The 18,716-nt window shown below is 43.9% G+C and overlaps 1 protein-coding gene across 5 annotated transcripts in view; it reads right to left on the reverse strand.

The window, feature by feature from the left end:
* The window catches only part of GRIK4 (glutamate ionotropic receptor kainate type subunit 4), an 888,411-nt gene that overhangs the window by 4,823 nt on the left and 864,872 nt on the right, over positions 1 to 18,716 (reverse strand). For all 5 annotated transcript variants that reach the window (XM_077250470.1, XM_077250471.1, XM_077250472.1 and 2 more), the window contains one exon: positions 3,336 to 3,454. In XM_077250470.1, the coding sequence (XP_077106585.1) occupies positions 3,336 to 3,454 (119 nt within the window). The remainder of the gene's footprint in view (positions 1 to 3,335; positions 3,455 to 18,716) is intronic.

Genomic DNA, 18,716 nt, shown 5'->3' on the forward strand with positions numbered 1-18,716 from the left:
CACAAAAATCTTTAAATGAGAAGGTGTGTCCAAACTTTTGGTCTGTACTGTATATGTGTGTCAATGACACATATATATATCTACCTATACTATGTGTAGACATTTATTTTATCTATTCTATTTTAACCTGTCAGTGTGATTTTACATTACACCGCACTGAATTGCCAGCTTTTCGAAAGGACACCGGTGCATATTTCTCGCAAATCACACTGATGGTCCGTGTGGTGTGCGAGTTTCTCGTACCCATAGACTTTCATTGGCAAGTCTCGGCCGACATACTGTGCAAATCGCAGCATGCTGCGATTTTACTCGCACGTATATTACGGCTGAGAAAAAACTGATGATGGGAGCTGCCCCATAGATTAACATTGGTCCGAGTGCTATGCGATTTTTTTCTCGCATAGCACTCGTCCGTATTTCTCTGTAGTGTGACTCCGGCCTATAGAGCAGGCTCAGGAGTTGAGCTCGCATCTTGTGGCATGGTTAGCGGTTGTGTTAATTAGTTGGCTGCTATCAGTAACTGAAATGGGAGGTAACACTGATTTAATCAATTTAGCCTCTAAAAATTCTGCTGTTAAGCTTAACAGTCTTCACTTCTGATGGCCATCAACGCCCAAGTGTTGTATCAATCAATTGCAATGGCACCTAGGGGCTTTCTGAAGGCACCCATGTCTGCTATATGACATCTCCCTTGGAGCACAACCTGTGGCTGGGCTTCATAGAGGATTGTCTATTTCAAAATAATATGCAATACTATTGTATTGCATAGGTGAACAAGAGTTATCCGGTTCAAGTCCCCTAAGGGAACTAATTAGAAAATGAAAATTAAATAACAATTAAAAAATTTTTAATGTGTTGCTGGGAGCGTAATTTGCTGAATTAAAATAATTTGGTGTTGCTGGGTGTGTAGTTTACTGAACTAAAATAATATAAAAATATCTCATGCAGTAAATGCTGAAACAGAATGGAAAATCACGATATCAGAATTGGTGTTTTTGGTCACCACAATTCAGCCAAAAATTCAATAAAGAGTTATAAAAATGTCACATGTACCGTATTTTCCGGCGTATAAGACGACTGGGCGTATAAGACGACCCCCCAACTTTACCAGTTAAAAAATAAAATCTTCTTAAAAGTCGGGGGTCTTCTTATACACCCTATGTCGTCTTATAGGACCGGTGAATATGTGCCTTTTGGGGGGGGGGGGGGAGTGATCCTGATGAGGACGAGGGGGCGTCTCACAGGAAAGTGAGTATCCCCCATTACCTTATCATAGCGCTGCAGCGTGGGGTCTCTGTGCTGGGAGCGGCGGCTGCTGTGCTGTGCTGTGGCGGCTCCTCTTCTGCAGTGTGGGGCCTCTGGTGCTGTGGGGCAGTGGCGGCGGCGTATCTTCATACAGTCGGGGCTCCTCCGGCATCTCAAAGACTGGAAGCCCCGCCGGCAACTCCATGGGTACAATGCGGTCAGGTGGCCTCCGGGAAAATGGCCGCTGCTCAGATTCAGATCTCGTCCCGAGATCTCGGGAGACGAGATCTGAATCTGAGCAGTGGCCATTTTCCCGGAGGCAGCTCAATAGGTGCGATGCGGTGGCCCGGCCGCTGGGGGCTGCGCATGCTCAGATTCAGATCTCAACGAGATCTGAATCTAAGCAGCGGCCATTTTCCCGGAGGCCAGTGCATTGTACCGATGGAGTTGCCGGCGGGGCTTCCAGGCTGAGATGCCGGAGGAGCCCCGACTGCATGAAGATACGCCGCCGCCGCCGCCACCGCCCCACAGCACCAGAGGCCCCACACTGCAGAAGAGGAGCCGCCACAGCACAGCAGCCGCCGCCGCTCCCAGCACAGAGACCCCACGCTGCAGCGCTATGATAAGGTAATGGGGGATACTCACTTTTCTGTGAGACGCCCCCTCGTCGTCATCAGGATCACTCCCCCCCCCACCCACCATATACACCCGGCGTACAAGGCGATTCCCGGCGTACAAGACGACCCCCGACTTTTAAGAAGATTTTCAGGGGTTAAAAAGTCGTCTTGTACGCCGGAAAATACGGTACTTACTCCAAAACAGTAACAATGATAACATCAGCTTAATACGTGTGAAAGGCAGGTACATCGACAGAAAAACTAAAAAGTTATGACCCAAACCAATATATTTTTATTTATTTTTTTTACAAATTTCTGAATTTTTTTAAATACTTTATAAATAAATTGTAAACAAAACCCTATGCATGTTTGATATTACTGTGAACATACTGACCTGGAAAATCGTATTGCCATGTAAGTTTAAGTGCATAATGAGCTCTAGAAAAACAATACCTCAAAAACTATAGTTTTCCTAGTACTTAATTTTTTTTGTCAGTACATTATATCATAGGTAAAATTAATTATGTCACTAAAAACTACAACTTGTCCAATAACAAACAAGCAGTTATATGGCCATGTCAATAAAAAAAATAAAAAAATTGTAGGCCCTGGAAAAAGGGAGTAGAAAAATGAAAGAGTAAAAATAAAGAATCTCTGCAGCGGTAAGGGGTTAATAGATAATTAGCAATCAAGAGCTTGAGTAAATTCCCTATCGAGTTAATTTACGGTATATAATACCTAGGTGTAATATTAATACATCATAGGTAATCCGCAGCGTGGGTAGATTCGTTATTGAATTGATGAACAATATTTGGCTATTACGTATTTTGTTGACCATCTGGATCATGGGGATTCTCCTGTTCTCCTGTGGGCCAGTCCAAGCCTGAGCATAGGTAGATGTCTGGAGCATGGGTAGATGTCTGGAGAATGGGTAGATGTCTGGAGAATGGGTAGATGTCTGGAGCATGGGTAGATGTCTGGAGCATGGGTAGATGTCTGAGCACGGATAGATGTCGGGGGCATGGGTAGATGTCAGGAGCATGGGTAGATGCCTTGAGCATGAGTAGATGCTTTGACCATGGGTAGATATCTGGAGCATGGGTAGATGTCTGGTGCATGGATAGATATCTGGAACATGGGTAGATGTCTGGAGCATGGGTAGATGCCTTGAGCATGAGTAGATGCTTTGACCATGGGTAGATATCTGGAGCATGGGTAGATGTCTGGTGCATGGATAGATGTCTAGAACATGGGTAGATGTCTGGAGCATAGGTAGATGTCTGAAACATGGGTAGATGTCTGGAGCATAGGTAGATATCGGGAGCATGGGTAGATGTCTGGAGAATGGGTAGATGCCTTGAGCATGAGTAGATGTCTGGAGCATGGGTAGATATCTGGAGCATGGGTAGATTTTCTGTTTAGTTAATGTACATAACATTTAGGCATAATGTGAATTAAGATGTCATATTTTACCTCAGGTTCTTCAGAATTGCGTATGGTCCACAGGAACTCAAGTACTGCCATGAAAATAGCTACTATTAGACCACAGATTAACACAACAAAGATGCCGCCAATGTTTTCCATTCCTAAACCTAAGAAAAAAAGAAAAAAACTTACAGGTCATAAAAAAATGCATTTGCTCTTTTACCATGTTAGTTTTAGCTATGGGCATTTATAGATTTTACCACAGTAGAGCACTCAGACAATTGCTACTTCAATGATGTTTGAAATAAGTTCTTTGACCGATGCAACAGAGTAGACTCTAGACACCTACTTTTGCATTTTATTTCTCTATTTTTATCAATGAAGATTTCAGCTACAAAGATATAAGACAAGAGACAACACTATTTAGGGGTGTTGTATTTGTACTTTCAACAATTTTACCTTCTGTACCTCATGCCTAAAGGGAACCTGTCAGCTTCCCCAGGGCCCCCAAAATGTAAGGGTTAAATGTCTTTATTTAACCCCTAATATAGTTTTGAACAAGCCCTTTTGGTGGCTTGTTGCTTTGTCTATCACCATAAAAATCGTTTTCATAACTTGACTTGCAAATGTCTGCCTGCCTGACAATGTGCACTGATGCCGGGTGCTTATACCACAGCTTCATCGACACACTGTACATGTCCAGGGAAGCAGCGTTGACACAGGATTTGTAGCTGGCTACAAAGCGCTGCCTCTGGGAATGTACAGTGTTGGAGCTCGGGTGCATACACCTTGCAAATCATGACACTCAAGCCACAAGGATGTGATAATATAATTAGTGGGACTAGTATTTTCATATAGTATAGTATAGTAGATGTTGAATAAAGACATGAGGGTGATTTAGGAGTCCCTGGGGAAGCTGATGACGCGCCCACAGGGCAGTGGGGTACTCGGTACCGGGTCCGGTCGCAAGGGGGATGTCACGGTGGCTGCGACCCGGTCTGTGGCCCTGGGCATCAATGTTAAAGGGGGTTAAATGTTCAAAGTTTGTCGTGACGCCACTTGTGGAATTCAGTCAATAGGGGGACCGATGCTGCATTAGAGGGGTCCCCTGGGGGATGTTGCGGCAGCCCAGATGTTACACTTCCCCCAGGTGAAGCAGGGTTCCCAGGGGTCCTATGGTGTGGCGTAGATGGTAAGGCCGGTGAATAAATGGAGGAGACAAGTTATAAGTCTTTACCTGGTTTACTGTAGGTTGCTGGCCACAGTCCAGGGTACCAGGTATGGAGGATGGTGGTCCGGCCGGCTCATAGGCAAGTGAGAGTTCTCCTGTACCAGTAGAAGTCCGTGAGCCTTTCCAACTAGTGCCTTTCAAGGTGAGGTCCCTGCTGCCGTAGCTTGCTACAGGGTCCTCGGGTTTCTCCCCCTGTCCTGGGACAGGTACCTGCACGACGGGCAGCTTGAGCCTTTTTACAGGGACTCTAACATGCCCCAGGCTCCTCAGGTGCTGCTGCGTCTCAGGCGTGGTGCGGTTCTGCTCTGTGTCCTAGAGTCCCACAAAAGCTTAGGGCTCCCGATTACCGGCTACTGTGCTTCAGCTAATAGGGTGCCCTGCCACAGTTCCCCTCTGAGCTCTGTTCCTCTCCTGTGCTCCTTCCCTTCCGGCTACTCCACATACAACAACCCTTCAGGTTCTTCCTTCTTCCAGAGGTTGCAGCTCCCTCGTGGCTGCCAGGCCTCTCTGTCTGCTCTACGTCTCTCCTACACATCTGCTCTGCTTGGTCTCCCTGGACCAACTGTGTCTGAACAACTGTCTAACTCCTCCTCCAGGTCAGGATCTTTATACAGGGAAGCTCCCCTGAATCCGGGTATTGAGCTCCCCCTCCTGGCCTGGATTCAGAATGTGTTGCATGTGTGTGCCTTACCTGGTGAAGAGAACTCCTTTGCCTCAGAGCATGACATCACCTTCCCCGAAGGAAAAGCAACATCACTGCAGCAACCGGTAACCTGGGGTGCTGCACTGACAGATTCCCTTTAAGCAATATTTTCCTTTTTTTGTTCTGCCTTTTCTTCAGCCAACTCCTTTCCCCATCCACTCCCCATAAAGGTTTGTAGACAGCAAGAGCAATTTGATCCCTCATGGCAGCCAGATTTGTAAAACAGTTTTAAGCATTTTTAGAGAGTAAATGATCGATGCGGAAAACAAAAAGTGACTGATATGGGGGAAAGAGAATTTTTCTCTCATATAAGATATAGTCTTATCTTTGCTATCACTATTGATTTATGAAAAAAATAATTAAACACCCTTCCTGACCAGGCAGTTTTCCATTTTTTGCACTTTCAATTTTTCATCAATCTTTTAAGAGCCATACATTTTTTATTTTTCTGTCAACTTGGCTCTTTGAGCTGAAATGATGAAACAGAAAATGCAATTCTGCTCTTATGGCAATAAAAATGTATATTCTACATATATATATTGTATATACATATATACACAGTGGGTGAAATAGGTAATGAACATGTCACCAATTTTCTAAGTAAATATACTTCAAAAGTTGCTATTGATAGCAATTTTTACCAGGTGTTGATATGAACCTATCCAATCCGCAAAGGCAAAAAAATCAGACCATGGATGTCAATAAAGTAAGTTATGTGTAATCATGAGCAATTGCACAGGGAAAAAAATATTGAACACATGAAGAATGAGATGTCCAAGATGGAGAAGGAGAGAGGGAAAGTCAACTCATCAGATAAACCGTGTTTGTGGTTTAGACGTCGCACAGAGCCGCCCAGGTCCAGGCACAGCAATCAAAGAATAAAAGAAATCCTCCAGTGATGAACAGGTAAGTGGATAAAACTGCACATTTATTTGTTTATTAAAACACATTGCAAACCAACCATGAAGAAAGAGAGGTGTAAAAAGCCATGGAAAGTGATAGCTAAAAATCAGTCACTAATTAGAAAGCAATGCTGCCATTTAGTGAAAAATAATATAAGCTGGTTCAATTGATGGCTTATGAAAAGGAGGGTAAAACCAGTGAGCTGTCTCAAGAACTTTGCAACCTTATTGTTGCAAAGCATATTGATGGCATTAGTTACATTAGAATTTCTAATCAACTGCAGGTTTCAGTGAGCACTGTTGTGGCCATAATCCAGAAGTGGAAAGAACATAATTTCACTATAAACCAGCCACTACCAGGTGCTCACCGCAAGATTTCAGACAGAGCAGTGAAAAAAATTATCAAATGAGTTGTCCAAGAGCCAGGACCACCTGTAGAGAGCTACAGAAATACCTGGAATCAGCAGGTACAATTGTTTCAAAGAAATCTATGAGTAATGCACTGAACCTCCATGGCCTGTATGCACGCTCACCATGTAAGACTACATGGCTTAACAAAAAGCATGTTCAAGCAAGTTTAAAGTTTGCTCAATAACATTTAGACAAAGCTGTGAAATACTGGGAAAATATAGTCTGGCAGACAAGACCAAAATTGATTTCTTTGGATACCATTACACACCCTCTTTATAGACCAAAAGGCACTGCATATCACCCCAAAAACACCATACCAACAGTGACGTTTGGAAGTGGGAACATCATGGTGTGGGGCTTTTTTTCAGCATATGGCACTGGCAAACTTCATATAATTGAAGGAAGGATGAATGTATAAATGTACTTAGACATTCTTGATAAATAATCTCCTGCTGTCTACCAGGATGATGAAGATGAAACAAGGGTGGACATTTCAGCAATGCAATGATCCCAAACACACAACGAAATTCTCAATTGGTTTCAGAGAAAGAAAATAAAGCTGCTAGAATGGCCCAGCCAATCACCTGACCTGAATCCAATAGAAAATTTATGGAAGGGACTAAAGCTCAAAGTTCATAGAAGGAGCCCACTGAACCTTTTGGATCTGAAGAGTGTTTGAGTGGAAGAATGGGCCAAAATCACACCTGAGCAATGCATGCGACTAGTTTCTCGATATAGGAGGCATCTTGCAGCTGTCATCACCAACAAAGGTTTTTGTATGAAGTAGTAAAAAGATTTCAGTAAGCGAGTTCAATACTTTTTCCCTGTGTCATTTCCCACTATTACATATAATATAATATATTATATATAATACTTATAACTGTCATGATCTCTGCAAGCAGAGATCATAGCAAGCCTATAGAGGGACAAGCTCTCGGAAGATGGAACTATACTGACCATGAACTAAGCCTGCCGCGCAACTAGAAATAGCCAGGTAGCATTTCCTATTTATTGCTAGATGCCCAGCTCTGGCCTAAGACCTAAATAGCTAGCAGAGGGAAATATAAGACCTGGCTCACCTCTAGAGAAATATTCAAAAGAAGACAGTAGCCCCCCACATATAATGACGGTGAGTTCAGATGAAACAACAAACGCAGCAGGAAAATAGTCTTAGCAAATTTGAGGTCCGCTTACTAGATAGCAGAAGACAGATAGTATACTTTCATGGTCAGCAGAAAAACACTAACAAAACACCATCCAGAGATTACCTTAAACTCTGGCATTAACTCATAACACCAGAGTAGCAATCCCTGATCAACGAGAGCTTTCCAGACACAGTAACAAAACTTCAGCTGTGAACTGGAACAAATAGGCAAACGAAACATGGACAAAAGTCCAACTTATCTAGTAGTTGTCAGAAGCAGGAACAAGCACTGAGAGGCATCAGATAACATTGTTGACCGGCAAGAAACCACCAGAGAAATGAGCTTAAATAGCGACACCCACTACTGATGGAACCAGGTGAAACAGGAAAGAGGATGACAAGTCCAATTCCACAAGCGGCCACCGGGGGAGCCCAGAATCCAAATTCACAACAGTACCCCCCCCTCAAGGAGGGGGCACCGAACCCTCACCAGATCCACCAGGGCGACCAGGATGAGCCCTATGGAAGGCACGAACAAGATCAGAAGCATGAACATCAGATGCATTGACCCAAGAATTATCCTCCTGGCCGTAACCCTTCCAGTTGACCAGATACTGGAGTCTCCGTCTGGAAACACGAGAGTCCAAAATTTTCTCCACAACGTACTCCAACTCACCCTCAACCAACACCGGAGCAGGAGGCTCAACTGAAGGTACAACAGGCACCTCATACCTGCGCAATAACGACCGATGAAAAACGTTATGAATGGAAAAGGACGCAGGGAGGTCCAAACGGAAAGAAACAGGATTAAGAATCTCCAATATTCTATAAGGGCCGATGAACCGAGGTTTAAACTTAGGAGAAGAGACCCTCATAGGGACAAAACGAGAAGACAACCAGACCAAATCTCCAACACAAAGCCGAGAACCAACACGACGATGACGGTTGGCAAAACGCTGAGTCTTCTCCTGGGACAACTTCAAATTGTCCATAACCTGCCCCCAGATGTGGTGCAATCTCTCCACCACCGCATCCACTCCAGGACAATCCGAGGATTCCACCTGACCGGAGGAAAATCGAGGGTGAAACCCCGAATTACAGAAAAACGGGGACACCAAGGTGGAAGAGCTGGCCCGATTATTGAGGGCGAACTCTGCCAATGGCAAAAAAGCAACCCAATCATCCTGGTCAGCAGAGACAAAACACCTCAGATATGTCTCCAGGGTCTGATTAGTCCGCTCGGTCTGGCCATTAGTCTGAGGGTGAAAAGCAGATGAAAAAGACAAATCTATGCCCATCCTAGCACAGAATGCCCGCCAAAATCTAGACACAAATTGGGTACCTCTGTCAGAAACAATATTCTCAGGAATACCGTGCAATCGGACAACATTCTGAAAAAACAGAGGAACCAACTCAGAAGAAGAAGGCAACTTGGGCAGAGGAACCAAATGGACCATTTTAGAGAAACGGTCACAGACCACCCAGATGACAGACATCTTCTGGGAAACAGGCAGATCTGAAATAAAATCCATCGAGATGTGTGTCCAAGGCCTCTTAGGAATAGGCAAGGGCAACAGCAGTCCGCTAGCCCGAGAACTACAAGACTTGGCCCGAGCACAAATGTCACATGACTGCACAAAGACTCGCACATCTCGTGACAGGGAAGGCCACCAGAAGGATCTTGCCACCAAATCCCTGGTACCAAAAATTCCGGGATGACCCGCCAATGCAGAAGAATGTACCTCAGAGATGACTCTACTGGTCCAATCATCCGGAACAAACAGTCTATCAGGCGGACAACGATCCGGTCTATCCGCTTGAAACTCTTGCAAGGACCGCCGCAGATCAGGAGAAACGGCCGACAAAATTACTCCCTCCCTAAGGATACCTGTGGGTTCAGTATTACCAGGAGAGTCCGGGTCAAAACTCCTAGAAAGGGCATCTGCCTTAACATTCTTAGAACCCGGTAGGTATGACACCACAAAATTAAAGCGAGAAAAAAATAAAGACCAGCGCGCCTGTCTAGGATTCAGGCGCCTGGCAGTCTCAAGATAAATCAAATTTTTGTGGTCAGTCAATACCACCACCTGATGCTTAGCCCCCTCTAGCCAATGGCGCCACTCCTCAAACGCCCACTTCATGGCCAAAAGCTCCCTATTCCCAACATCATAATTCCGCTCTGCGGGCGAAAATTTGCGAGAAAAGAAGGCACAAGGTCTAATGACGGAGCAGTCGGAACCTTTCTGCGACAACACTGCCCCAGCTCCGATCTCCGAAGCGTCAACCTCAACCTGAAAAGGCAGATTCACATCAGGCTGACGTAACACAGGGGCAGAGGCAAAACGGTGCTTAAGCTCCTGAAAGGCCTCTACAGCATGAGGGGACCAATTAGCAACATCAGCGCCATGTCTGGTCAAATCAGTCAGTGGTTTAACGACATCCGAAAAACCAGCAATAAATCGGCGGTAAAAGTTGGCAAAGCCCAAAAATCTCTGAAGACCCTTAAGAGAGGAGGGCTGAGTCCAGTCACAAATAGCTTGCACCTTGACGGGATCCATCTCAATGGAAGAGGGAGAAAAAATATACCCCAAAAAGGAAATTTTCTGGACCCCAAAAACGCACTTAGACCCCTTCACACATAAAGAATTAGACCGCAGAACCTGAAAAACTCTCCTGACCTGCTGGACATGAGAGTCCCAGTCATCAGAAAAAATCAGAATATCATCCAGATATATTATCACAAATTTATCCAGAAAATCGCGGAAAATATCATGCATAAAAGACTGGAAAACTGAAGGGGCATTAGAAAGACCAAAAGGCATGACCAAATACTCAAAGTGGCCCTCGGGCGTATTAAATGCGGTCTTCCACTCATCCCCCTGCCTGATCCGCACCAAATTATACGCCCCACGAAGATCAATTTTAGAGAACCACTTCGCACCCTCTATACGAGCAAACAAATCAGTAAGCAATGGCAATGGGTATTGGTACTTAACAGTGATCTTATTCAGAAGCCGATAATCAATACATGGTCTCAAAGAGCCGTCCTTTTTTGAGACAAAGAAAAACCCAGCTCCCAAGGGAGAAGAAGATGGACGAATATGTCCCTTTTCCAAAGACTCCTTTATATATTCCCGCATAGCAGCATGTTCCGGCACGGACAAATTAAACAAACGACCCTTTGGATATTTGCAACCCGGTATCAAATCTATGGCACAATCGCACTCACGGTGCGGAGGTAACGACCCAAGCTTGGGTTCGTCAAAGACGTCTTGATAATCTGAGAGGAACTCAGGGACTTCAGAGGGAATGGACGACGAAATAGAAACCAAAGGTAAGTCCCCATGAATACCCTTACATCCCCAGCTCAACACAGACATTGCTCTCCAGTCCAAGACTGGATTGTGAGACTGCAACCATGGCAATCCCAGTACCAAATCGTCATGTAAATTATACAGCACCAGGAAACGAATAATCTCCTGGTGATCCGGATTGATACGCATGGTTACTTGTGTCCAGTATTGTGGTTTATTATTAGCCAATGGGGTGGAGTCAATCCCCTTCAGAGGAATAAGAGTCTCCAAAGGCTCTAAATCAAAACCACAACGATTGGCAAAGGACCAATCCATAAGACTCAGAGCGGCGCCAGAGTCAACATAGGCGTCCGTGGCAATGGATGACAAAGAGCAAATCAGGGTTACAGACAAAATAAACTTAGACTGAATGGTGCCAATGGAAACAGACTTATCAAGCTTCTTTGTACGCCTAGAGCATGCTGATATAACATGAGTAGAATCCCCACAATAGAAGCACAATCCATTCTTCCGTCTAAAATTCTGTCGCTCGCTCCTGGACAGAATTCTATCACACTGCATACTTTCTGGCGTCTTTTCCATAGACACCGCCAGATGGTGCACCGGTTTGCGCTCCCGCAGACGCCTATCAATCTGAATAGCCATTGTCATGGACTCATTCAGACCTGCAGGCACAGGGAACCCCACCATAACATCCTTAACGGCATCAGAGAGACCTTCTCTGAAAGTTGCCGCCAAGGCGCACTCATTCCACTGAGTAAGCACAGACCATTTACGGAATTTTTGGCAGTAAACCTCAGCTTCGTCTTGCCCCTGAGATAGTGCCATCAAAGTTTTTTCTGCCTGAAGTTCCAAATGAGGTTCCTCATAAAGCAAGCCCAAGGCCAGAAAAAACGCATCCACATCGCGCAACGCAGGATCCCCTGCTGGCAATGAGAAGGCCCAATCTTGAGGGTCACCCCTGAGCAAGGAAATCACAATCCTAACCTGCTGAGCAGGGTCTCCAGCTGAACGAGACTTCAGGGACAAATAAAGCTTACAATTATTTCGGAAATTCTGGAAGCTAGCTCTATTCCCTGTGAAGAACTCCGGCAAAGGAATTCTCGGCTCAGATACTGGAGCATGTACCACAAAATCTTGTAAATTTTGTACTTTCGTGATGAGATTATTCAAACCCGCAGTTACACTCTGAAGATCCATTATTGTCAGGTGCACACAGAGCCATACAGAGATGAGGAGGAGAGAGAGAAAAAAGACTGCAGCAAGGCAAACTGGAGGGAGAAAAAAAAAAAAAAAAAAAAAATTCCAGCAGACTTCTTATAACTCTCCTTTCTCAACCTGGGTCTTTAACACTTTTTTGGCCGGTCAAACTATCATGATCTCTGCAAGCAGAGATCATAGCAAGCCTATAGAGGGACAAGCTCTCGGAAGATGGAACTATACTGACCATGAACTAAGCCTGCCGCGCAACTAGAAATAGCCAGGTAGCATTTCCTATTTATTGCTAGATGCCCAGCTCTGGCCTAAGACCTAAATAGCTAGCAGAGGGAAATATAAGACCTGGCTCACCTCTAGAGAAATATTCAAAAGAAGACAGTAGCCCCCCACATATAATGACGGTGAGTTCAGATGAAACAACAAACGCAGCAGGAAAATAGTCTTAGCAAATTTGAGGTCCGCTTACTAGATAGCAGAAGACAGATAGTATACTTTCATGGTCAGCAGAAAAACACTAACAAAACACCATCCAGAGATTACCTTAAACTCTGGCATTAACTCATAACACCAGAGTAGCAATCCCTGATCAACGAGAGCTTTCCAGACACAGTAACAAAACTTCAGCTGTGAACTGGAACAAATAGGCAAACGAAACATGGACAAAAGTCCAACTTATCTAGTAGTTGTCAGAAGCAGGAACAAGCACTGAGAGGCATCAGATAACATTGTTGACCGGCAAGAAACCACCAGAGAAATGAGCTTAAATAGCGACACCCACTACTGATGGAACCAGGTGAAACAGGAAAGAGGATGACAAGTCCAATTCCACAAGCGGCCACCGGGGGAGCCCAGAATCCAAATTCACAACATATAACTTACCGTATATACTCAAGTATAAGCCGAGATTTTCAGCCCATTTTTTTAGGCTGAAAGTGCCCCTCTTGGCTTATACTCGAGTCATTGTCCCAGGTGGTCGGCAGGGGAGGGGGAGTGGCAGGAGTGGTGGCTGTCACATCATACTCATCCCCCTCCTGACGTGGTCTCTGTATGTCCCTGCTTCTCAGATGGTCTCTGGCGCTGGCAGCTCTTCTGTGTTCAGCGGTAATGGTAGCTCATTAAAGTAATGAATATGGACGTGACTCCACTCCTATAGGTGTGGAGCGCATATTCATTACTTTAATGAGCGGTACCATGTGACAGCTGAACACAGGAAGAACTGCAGGTGCCAGAGAGCATCTGAGAAGCAGAGACCGCACCAGGATGGGGTGAGTATGACGGGGGAGGGTGAACCATGCGATATTCACCTGTCCCCGATCCACCGCCAGGCTCTGCCTTCCACGTCCTCTGGCTGTGACGTTCAGGTCACAGGGCGCGATGACGTGTTTAGTGTGCACCCACTGTCTGAACAGTCACTGTGTATTCAAAGGGAATTTGAAGTTATACTCCGCGCTGCCACAAAGACAAATTCAGGAAAAGTATCAAGGATTCACAGTGGTTACATGGTTTCTATTGGTCGTGGATGACCTGTGGATCTGCAGCAGCCGCCAACTTTTATGCCTTTATTTCATCCTAACCAGGTGAGCAAACTTCATGATATATTCTCTCCTTTGTAACGTGGATAAGACCCTATTGCGCTTTTCTGTCTCCCTATTTTTTTGCAATAGTGAACAGTCACTGCAAAGACCCGGAAGACACAGCGGCGCACGGTGGTGGAATGGGGACAGGTGAATATCACAAGTGCTGGGGGCCTGAGCCAGCGGTGACTCTGGCACCTGGCCCCCATAGCGCGCCGGTGTCCCCGCCTTCTCAGGACACTGGCACCTCTCCCCCCAGCGACGAGAGGTGAGTATGTAATTTTTTTTTTAATCGCAGCAGCGGCAGCATGTGAGGCATATTATTCTATGGAGCATCTTATGGGGCCATCAACCTTTATGGAGCATTATATGGGGCATATTTTTCTATGGAGCATCTTATGAGGCCATCATTAACCTTTTATGCAGTATTATATGGGGCATATTTTTGTACGGAGCATCTTATGGGGCCCATCATGAACTGTATGGAGCATTATATGGGGCTCCTGATTCAATATGGATATTCAAAAACATTTAACCTACTGATGTCTCAACTAGTTTTACATTTATTGGTATCTATTTTTATTTTTGAAACTTACCTGTAGCTGCTGCATTTCCCACCCTAGGCTTATACTCGAGTCAATAAGTTTTCCCAGTTTTTTGTGGCAAAATTAGGGATCTCAGCTTATACTCGGGTCAGCTTATACTCGAGTATATACTGTAATTTATAGATATTTATGGTTTGATGTCTTTGCCTGTGTGGATTGGATTTGTTGATACAAACAACTGGTGAAAATTTCATGTCAGTAACACTTTTACCTAAATACATTTACTTAGAAAAAATGGTGATATGTTCAATACTTATTTCACCCAAGACAGCAATGATAATAGATATGACAGTGCCAAGTGACAGCAACATCAGAAAGAAGGAATATGAGAATCTGGAGAAATACCAGGGCCTCAAAGGAGAACTAGAGAAGATGTGGAAGGTGAAGGCATCAGTGATTGCAGAGGTGATAGGAGCACTTGGAGCAGTGACCCCTAAGTTGGGAAAATGTCTGCAACAGATTCCAGGAGCAACATCTGAACTCTCTGTCCAGAAAAGCGCAATGCTGGGAACAACTAAGATCTTGCGCAGAACCCTCAAACTCCCAGGCCTCTAGTAGAGGACCCGAGAATGAGAAAGGACAAAAAAAGATCACCCACATTAGGGGGGTGAGAAGGAAGCTTTATTCATGCTTAAAAAATTCAGAGCATTGTAAAAAAAAAAAGTTTGATTTGCATTCCAATTTTCAGAGACCATAATCTCTTTTCTATTCCGTCAATGGACCTATGTTAGGGCTTGTTTTTTGCTGTAGTTTTTATTGATACTATTTTGATATACATATGATGTTTTGGTTGCATTTTCATTGTTTTTTGTTTGTTTTTGTTGTCGAGAAAAGCAGCTACCAAAAAACAGCACTTCCAAAATTTCCATTTTTCTTTTCAGCCTTAAGCATATCGTTTAATCCCTTCATGACTGATGTGATGATGTTAATTTACATCATCCACCGTGTTCCTACCTCTGCCTGTCTACCTCTGCCCCTAAGCCCGCATCTTCCCCAACACCTGATGGCTGATAAACAGTGTAACAAGAAAAAAAATCAAAACGCCAGAATTATGGTTTCCAGTATTTACCCCAAAATGCTATCAATTAAAATGTCAGCTCAAGCCGCAAAAATTAAGCCCTCACCCAGTCGCAGTTCTAGTAAAAAAAAGACAAGGAAATGAGTCTCGGAAAGTGATGACAAATGAAAAACTACAAATTTCTGTTTTTTTTCACTGCTTAAATAAAAAGGAACCTACACGTTTGGTATCTGCGTACTCATAATGGATAATGCTATGGATGGTGCTCTACGGATGCCCGCTTTGAGAGACAGTCCGCCATCCTCACGGAACGGTTTAGGGCACGAGGATACAGTCATCGTAGCATTAGGGCAGGGTATGGAAGGGCCAGACATACACGGAGAGAGGACTTGCTTAGGGGGTCGAACAGATCAGGAGCGAAGGATGAGATGGCAATTAGATTCATTTCTACTGCGAATTGCCAATGGCACCGTATTCGTGAGGTGTTAAGCAAACACTGGTCCGTGTTGCAGACCGATAGTGCCTTGGCCCCATATCTCACAAAATCTCCTCTGATGACACAAAGGAGAGCCAGAAACCTGAAAGATACTCTGGTAAGGAGCCATTATATAACAACAAAAAATAAAACATTTCTTGGTGCGAGGAGTCCCAGACAGGGATGTTTTCCTTGCGGCTCGTGTGTCGCGTGTCCGAACATCCTTAGATGTGGGACCTTCAAGAGTTCAGATGGGAGCAGGGAATTTAGGATAAGAGAGTATATCTCATGCAACACTACTTTTGTGGTCTATTATGCGACCTGTCCCTGCTCCCTGATCTATGTCGGTCTCACATCTAGGGAACTCAAGGTTCGGACGCGCGAACATGTAAGGGATATTTTGGCAGGCAAAGAAGTAGAAGACCCATCGGTCTTAAAAACATTACCCAGGCACTTTCGGCTGTTTCACGGATCAGACCCTAGGGGCTTAAAAGTGAGAGGGATAGATTTAATACATGGAGGTGTCAGGGGTGGCAATCTGACCAAGTTACTCGCACAGTGCGAGTGCAAGTGGATTGTCACCCTTGACACCCTTGCCCCTAAGGGACTTAATGAGCAGCTCAGCTTCGCTCCTTTTCTGTGAGAGTCCCGTAGGTTCTCTGTTGTGTTCGTTACATTACTTGGCTCCAAAAGTATACTTCCATAATTTTCCGGCTTTGTTCTGACATGCAGCGATATAATAGGGATGTAATATGGAAAATATTCCATGACCTTTGACCTGGCTGTCCTCTCTTGGGTGACTCTTTCACCATTCGCTTTTAATATTTTTTTGTATTTACTGTCTTGTTGTGTGTTTTTCTTTTTAGTTTTTATTAGTCGTCCATGGCTACGCACTGGTGATGACGCCGCAGCAAAACCCGGTGAACGTTTCGGAACCTGAAGAGAAGGAGTGTCCTTTACATATTGCCTATATGTTGTCTACATATATATATTTTTTATACGTGGTCTACGTTTTTTCATGAGTTTGCACTTTATGTGGTTTTTATATGCTAACATTATTTTTTAGTGAATGTTTGTATGAGTTGCTAGTATGCTTATATGATTTGGTCTAGTTTAGGGGTTGGGGGTCATTAGTTATTCACTAAGTTTCACTTGACATCCCTGCGTCTTTCAAGAATGTGCAGGATCATATAGCAATTTTAACCTTGTTGGTTTATATCTTAGCACCGTGAGAGGACCCTTTGACATTGAATATGTACTTTGGTACTGTAAGCGACAACTAACACATAATACAATTTATTCCCCAGTGTGTTATGGGGTCTGTTTTATTACATATACACGGAATCACATATATGCTTCACACGCATGATATATGTTTTGTTCACATATTTATATGTATGTTATTGTTTCTTTTTGTATTTTGTCTTTTTATTATAGCGCTCCTTTTTTCTTCTTTTACTTTTTCTGTTATTGTTTCTATGTAACTGTACACACTCTAAACATATGAGGTGCGTTACTATTTTCTGCACCCTTTTAGCGTCCCGCTTTTTCACTCTATTGGGGACGTTTCTAATCTATCTAGCGTTCCGGTTTACGTATATTTCGGGACGCTGCGGCATTCTGTTTTTTGAGCGATCTTAATTTTATCACTAAAAAAATGGCTGTAGCCAGGGCTTTTTATTGAGAATTGGTGGTGCGCATGCCCGGTGTCGTCCATTGTAGCCATCTTCTTGTGGACCTATCACTTACAAGTGGGGAGTGCTACACTTCTTGTGCTTGGAAGGTGGAGCTCCGCCTCTCATACACTCCCCACTGTGATGGCCCTATTGAACGATGCACTCTGGACGCTACTGCGCATGCGCCGGCGTCACCGATTCTACTTCCGGGTCTATGATATTTAAACACAATGAGACACACTATGGATACACCCTGTTGAAAAAGCCACGCGAAACGCGCGTCCGGGGGGACCGAGTGAGGTGGGGAGAACACACCTGATCCATAATGGGTAAGCAGCAATTATATGTGCCTATGAAGATATGACCTTTGCACTTTGGGCTACTTGTGCCATGTGAGTTAGACGTAGTGATTGTATTTGGTCGTACATTCTCTTTACTTTCTGAGCTGACGCTGCCACCCAAAAGGTGTATATGTGAACTCCCCCCCTGACTTGGTCATTGCCACATTTCCTCCTATGTGTCTTCTGCTATATGGCGGTATTAACAATACACCCATGTTTTGTATTTTACATATTTATATTTGTATTGATTACTTAATAAATCTTTTGTATATTGTTTTCTAAATATGTTGAAGTGGACTTTTTTCCTCCGTGTTTTTGTCTATGTACTCATAATGGAGAATCATATTGCCAGGTCAGTTTTACCATATAGTGAATATTGTACATAAAAAACTCAAAAAACAATTGTGAAATAGTACTTTTTTTGCAATTTCAACGCACTTGGAATTTTTTTCCCGCTTTCCAGTGCATCACATGATAAAATAGATGGTGCCATTCAAAAGTAAAACTCATCACGGAAAAAGCAAGTCCTCATATGGCTATATTGACAGGAAAAAAGTTATGGCTCTTGGAAAAAGGGGGTAATCAAAAACGAAAAACGGAAAATCGCCTGGCAGTGAAGGGGTTAAAAAAACTTTCTGTTTTTAATAGATTGAACTTTAACAGACATCATTATATCAAACTTATTGTTTCTTTATTTTTAATCTCTTTGTTTTTGAACTGGAAAACGCGGGATGATTTCAACTTTTTTTAAAATATTTTTTTAAATACAGTTTGCAAACTCGAAGGATATTTGCAAACATTTAGTATTTATTGTGTT

Source organism: Ranitomeya variabilis, chromosome 4, assembly GCF_051348905.1.
Source record: "Ranitomeya variabilis isolate aRanVar5 chromosome 4, aRanVar5.hap1, whole genome shotgun sequence".
NCBI lineage: Eukaryota > Metazoa > Chordata > Amphibia > Anura > Dendrobatidae > Ranitomeya > Ranitomeya variabilis.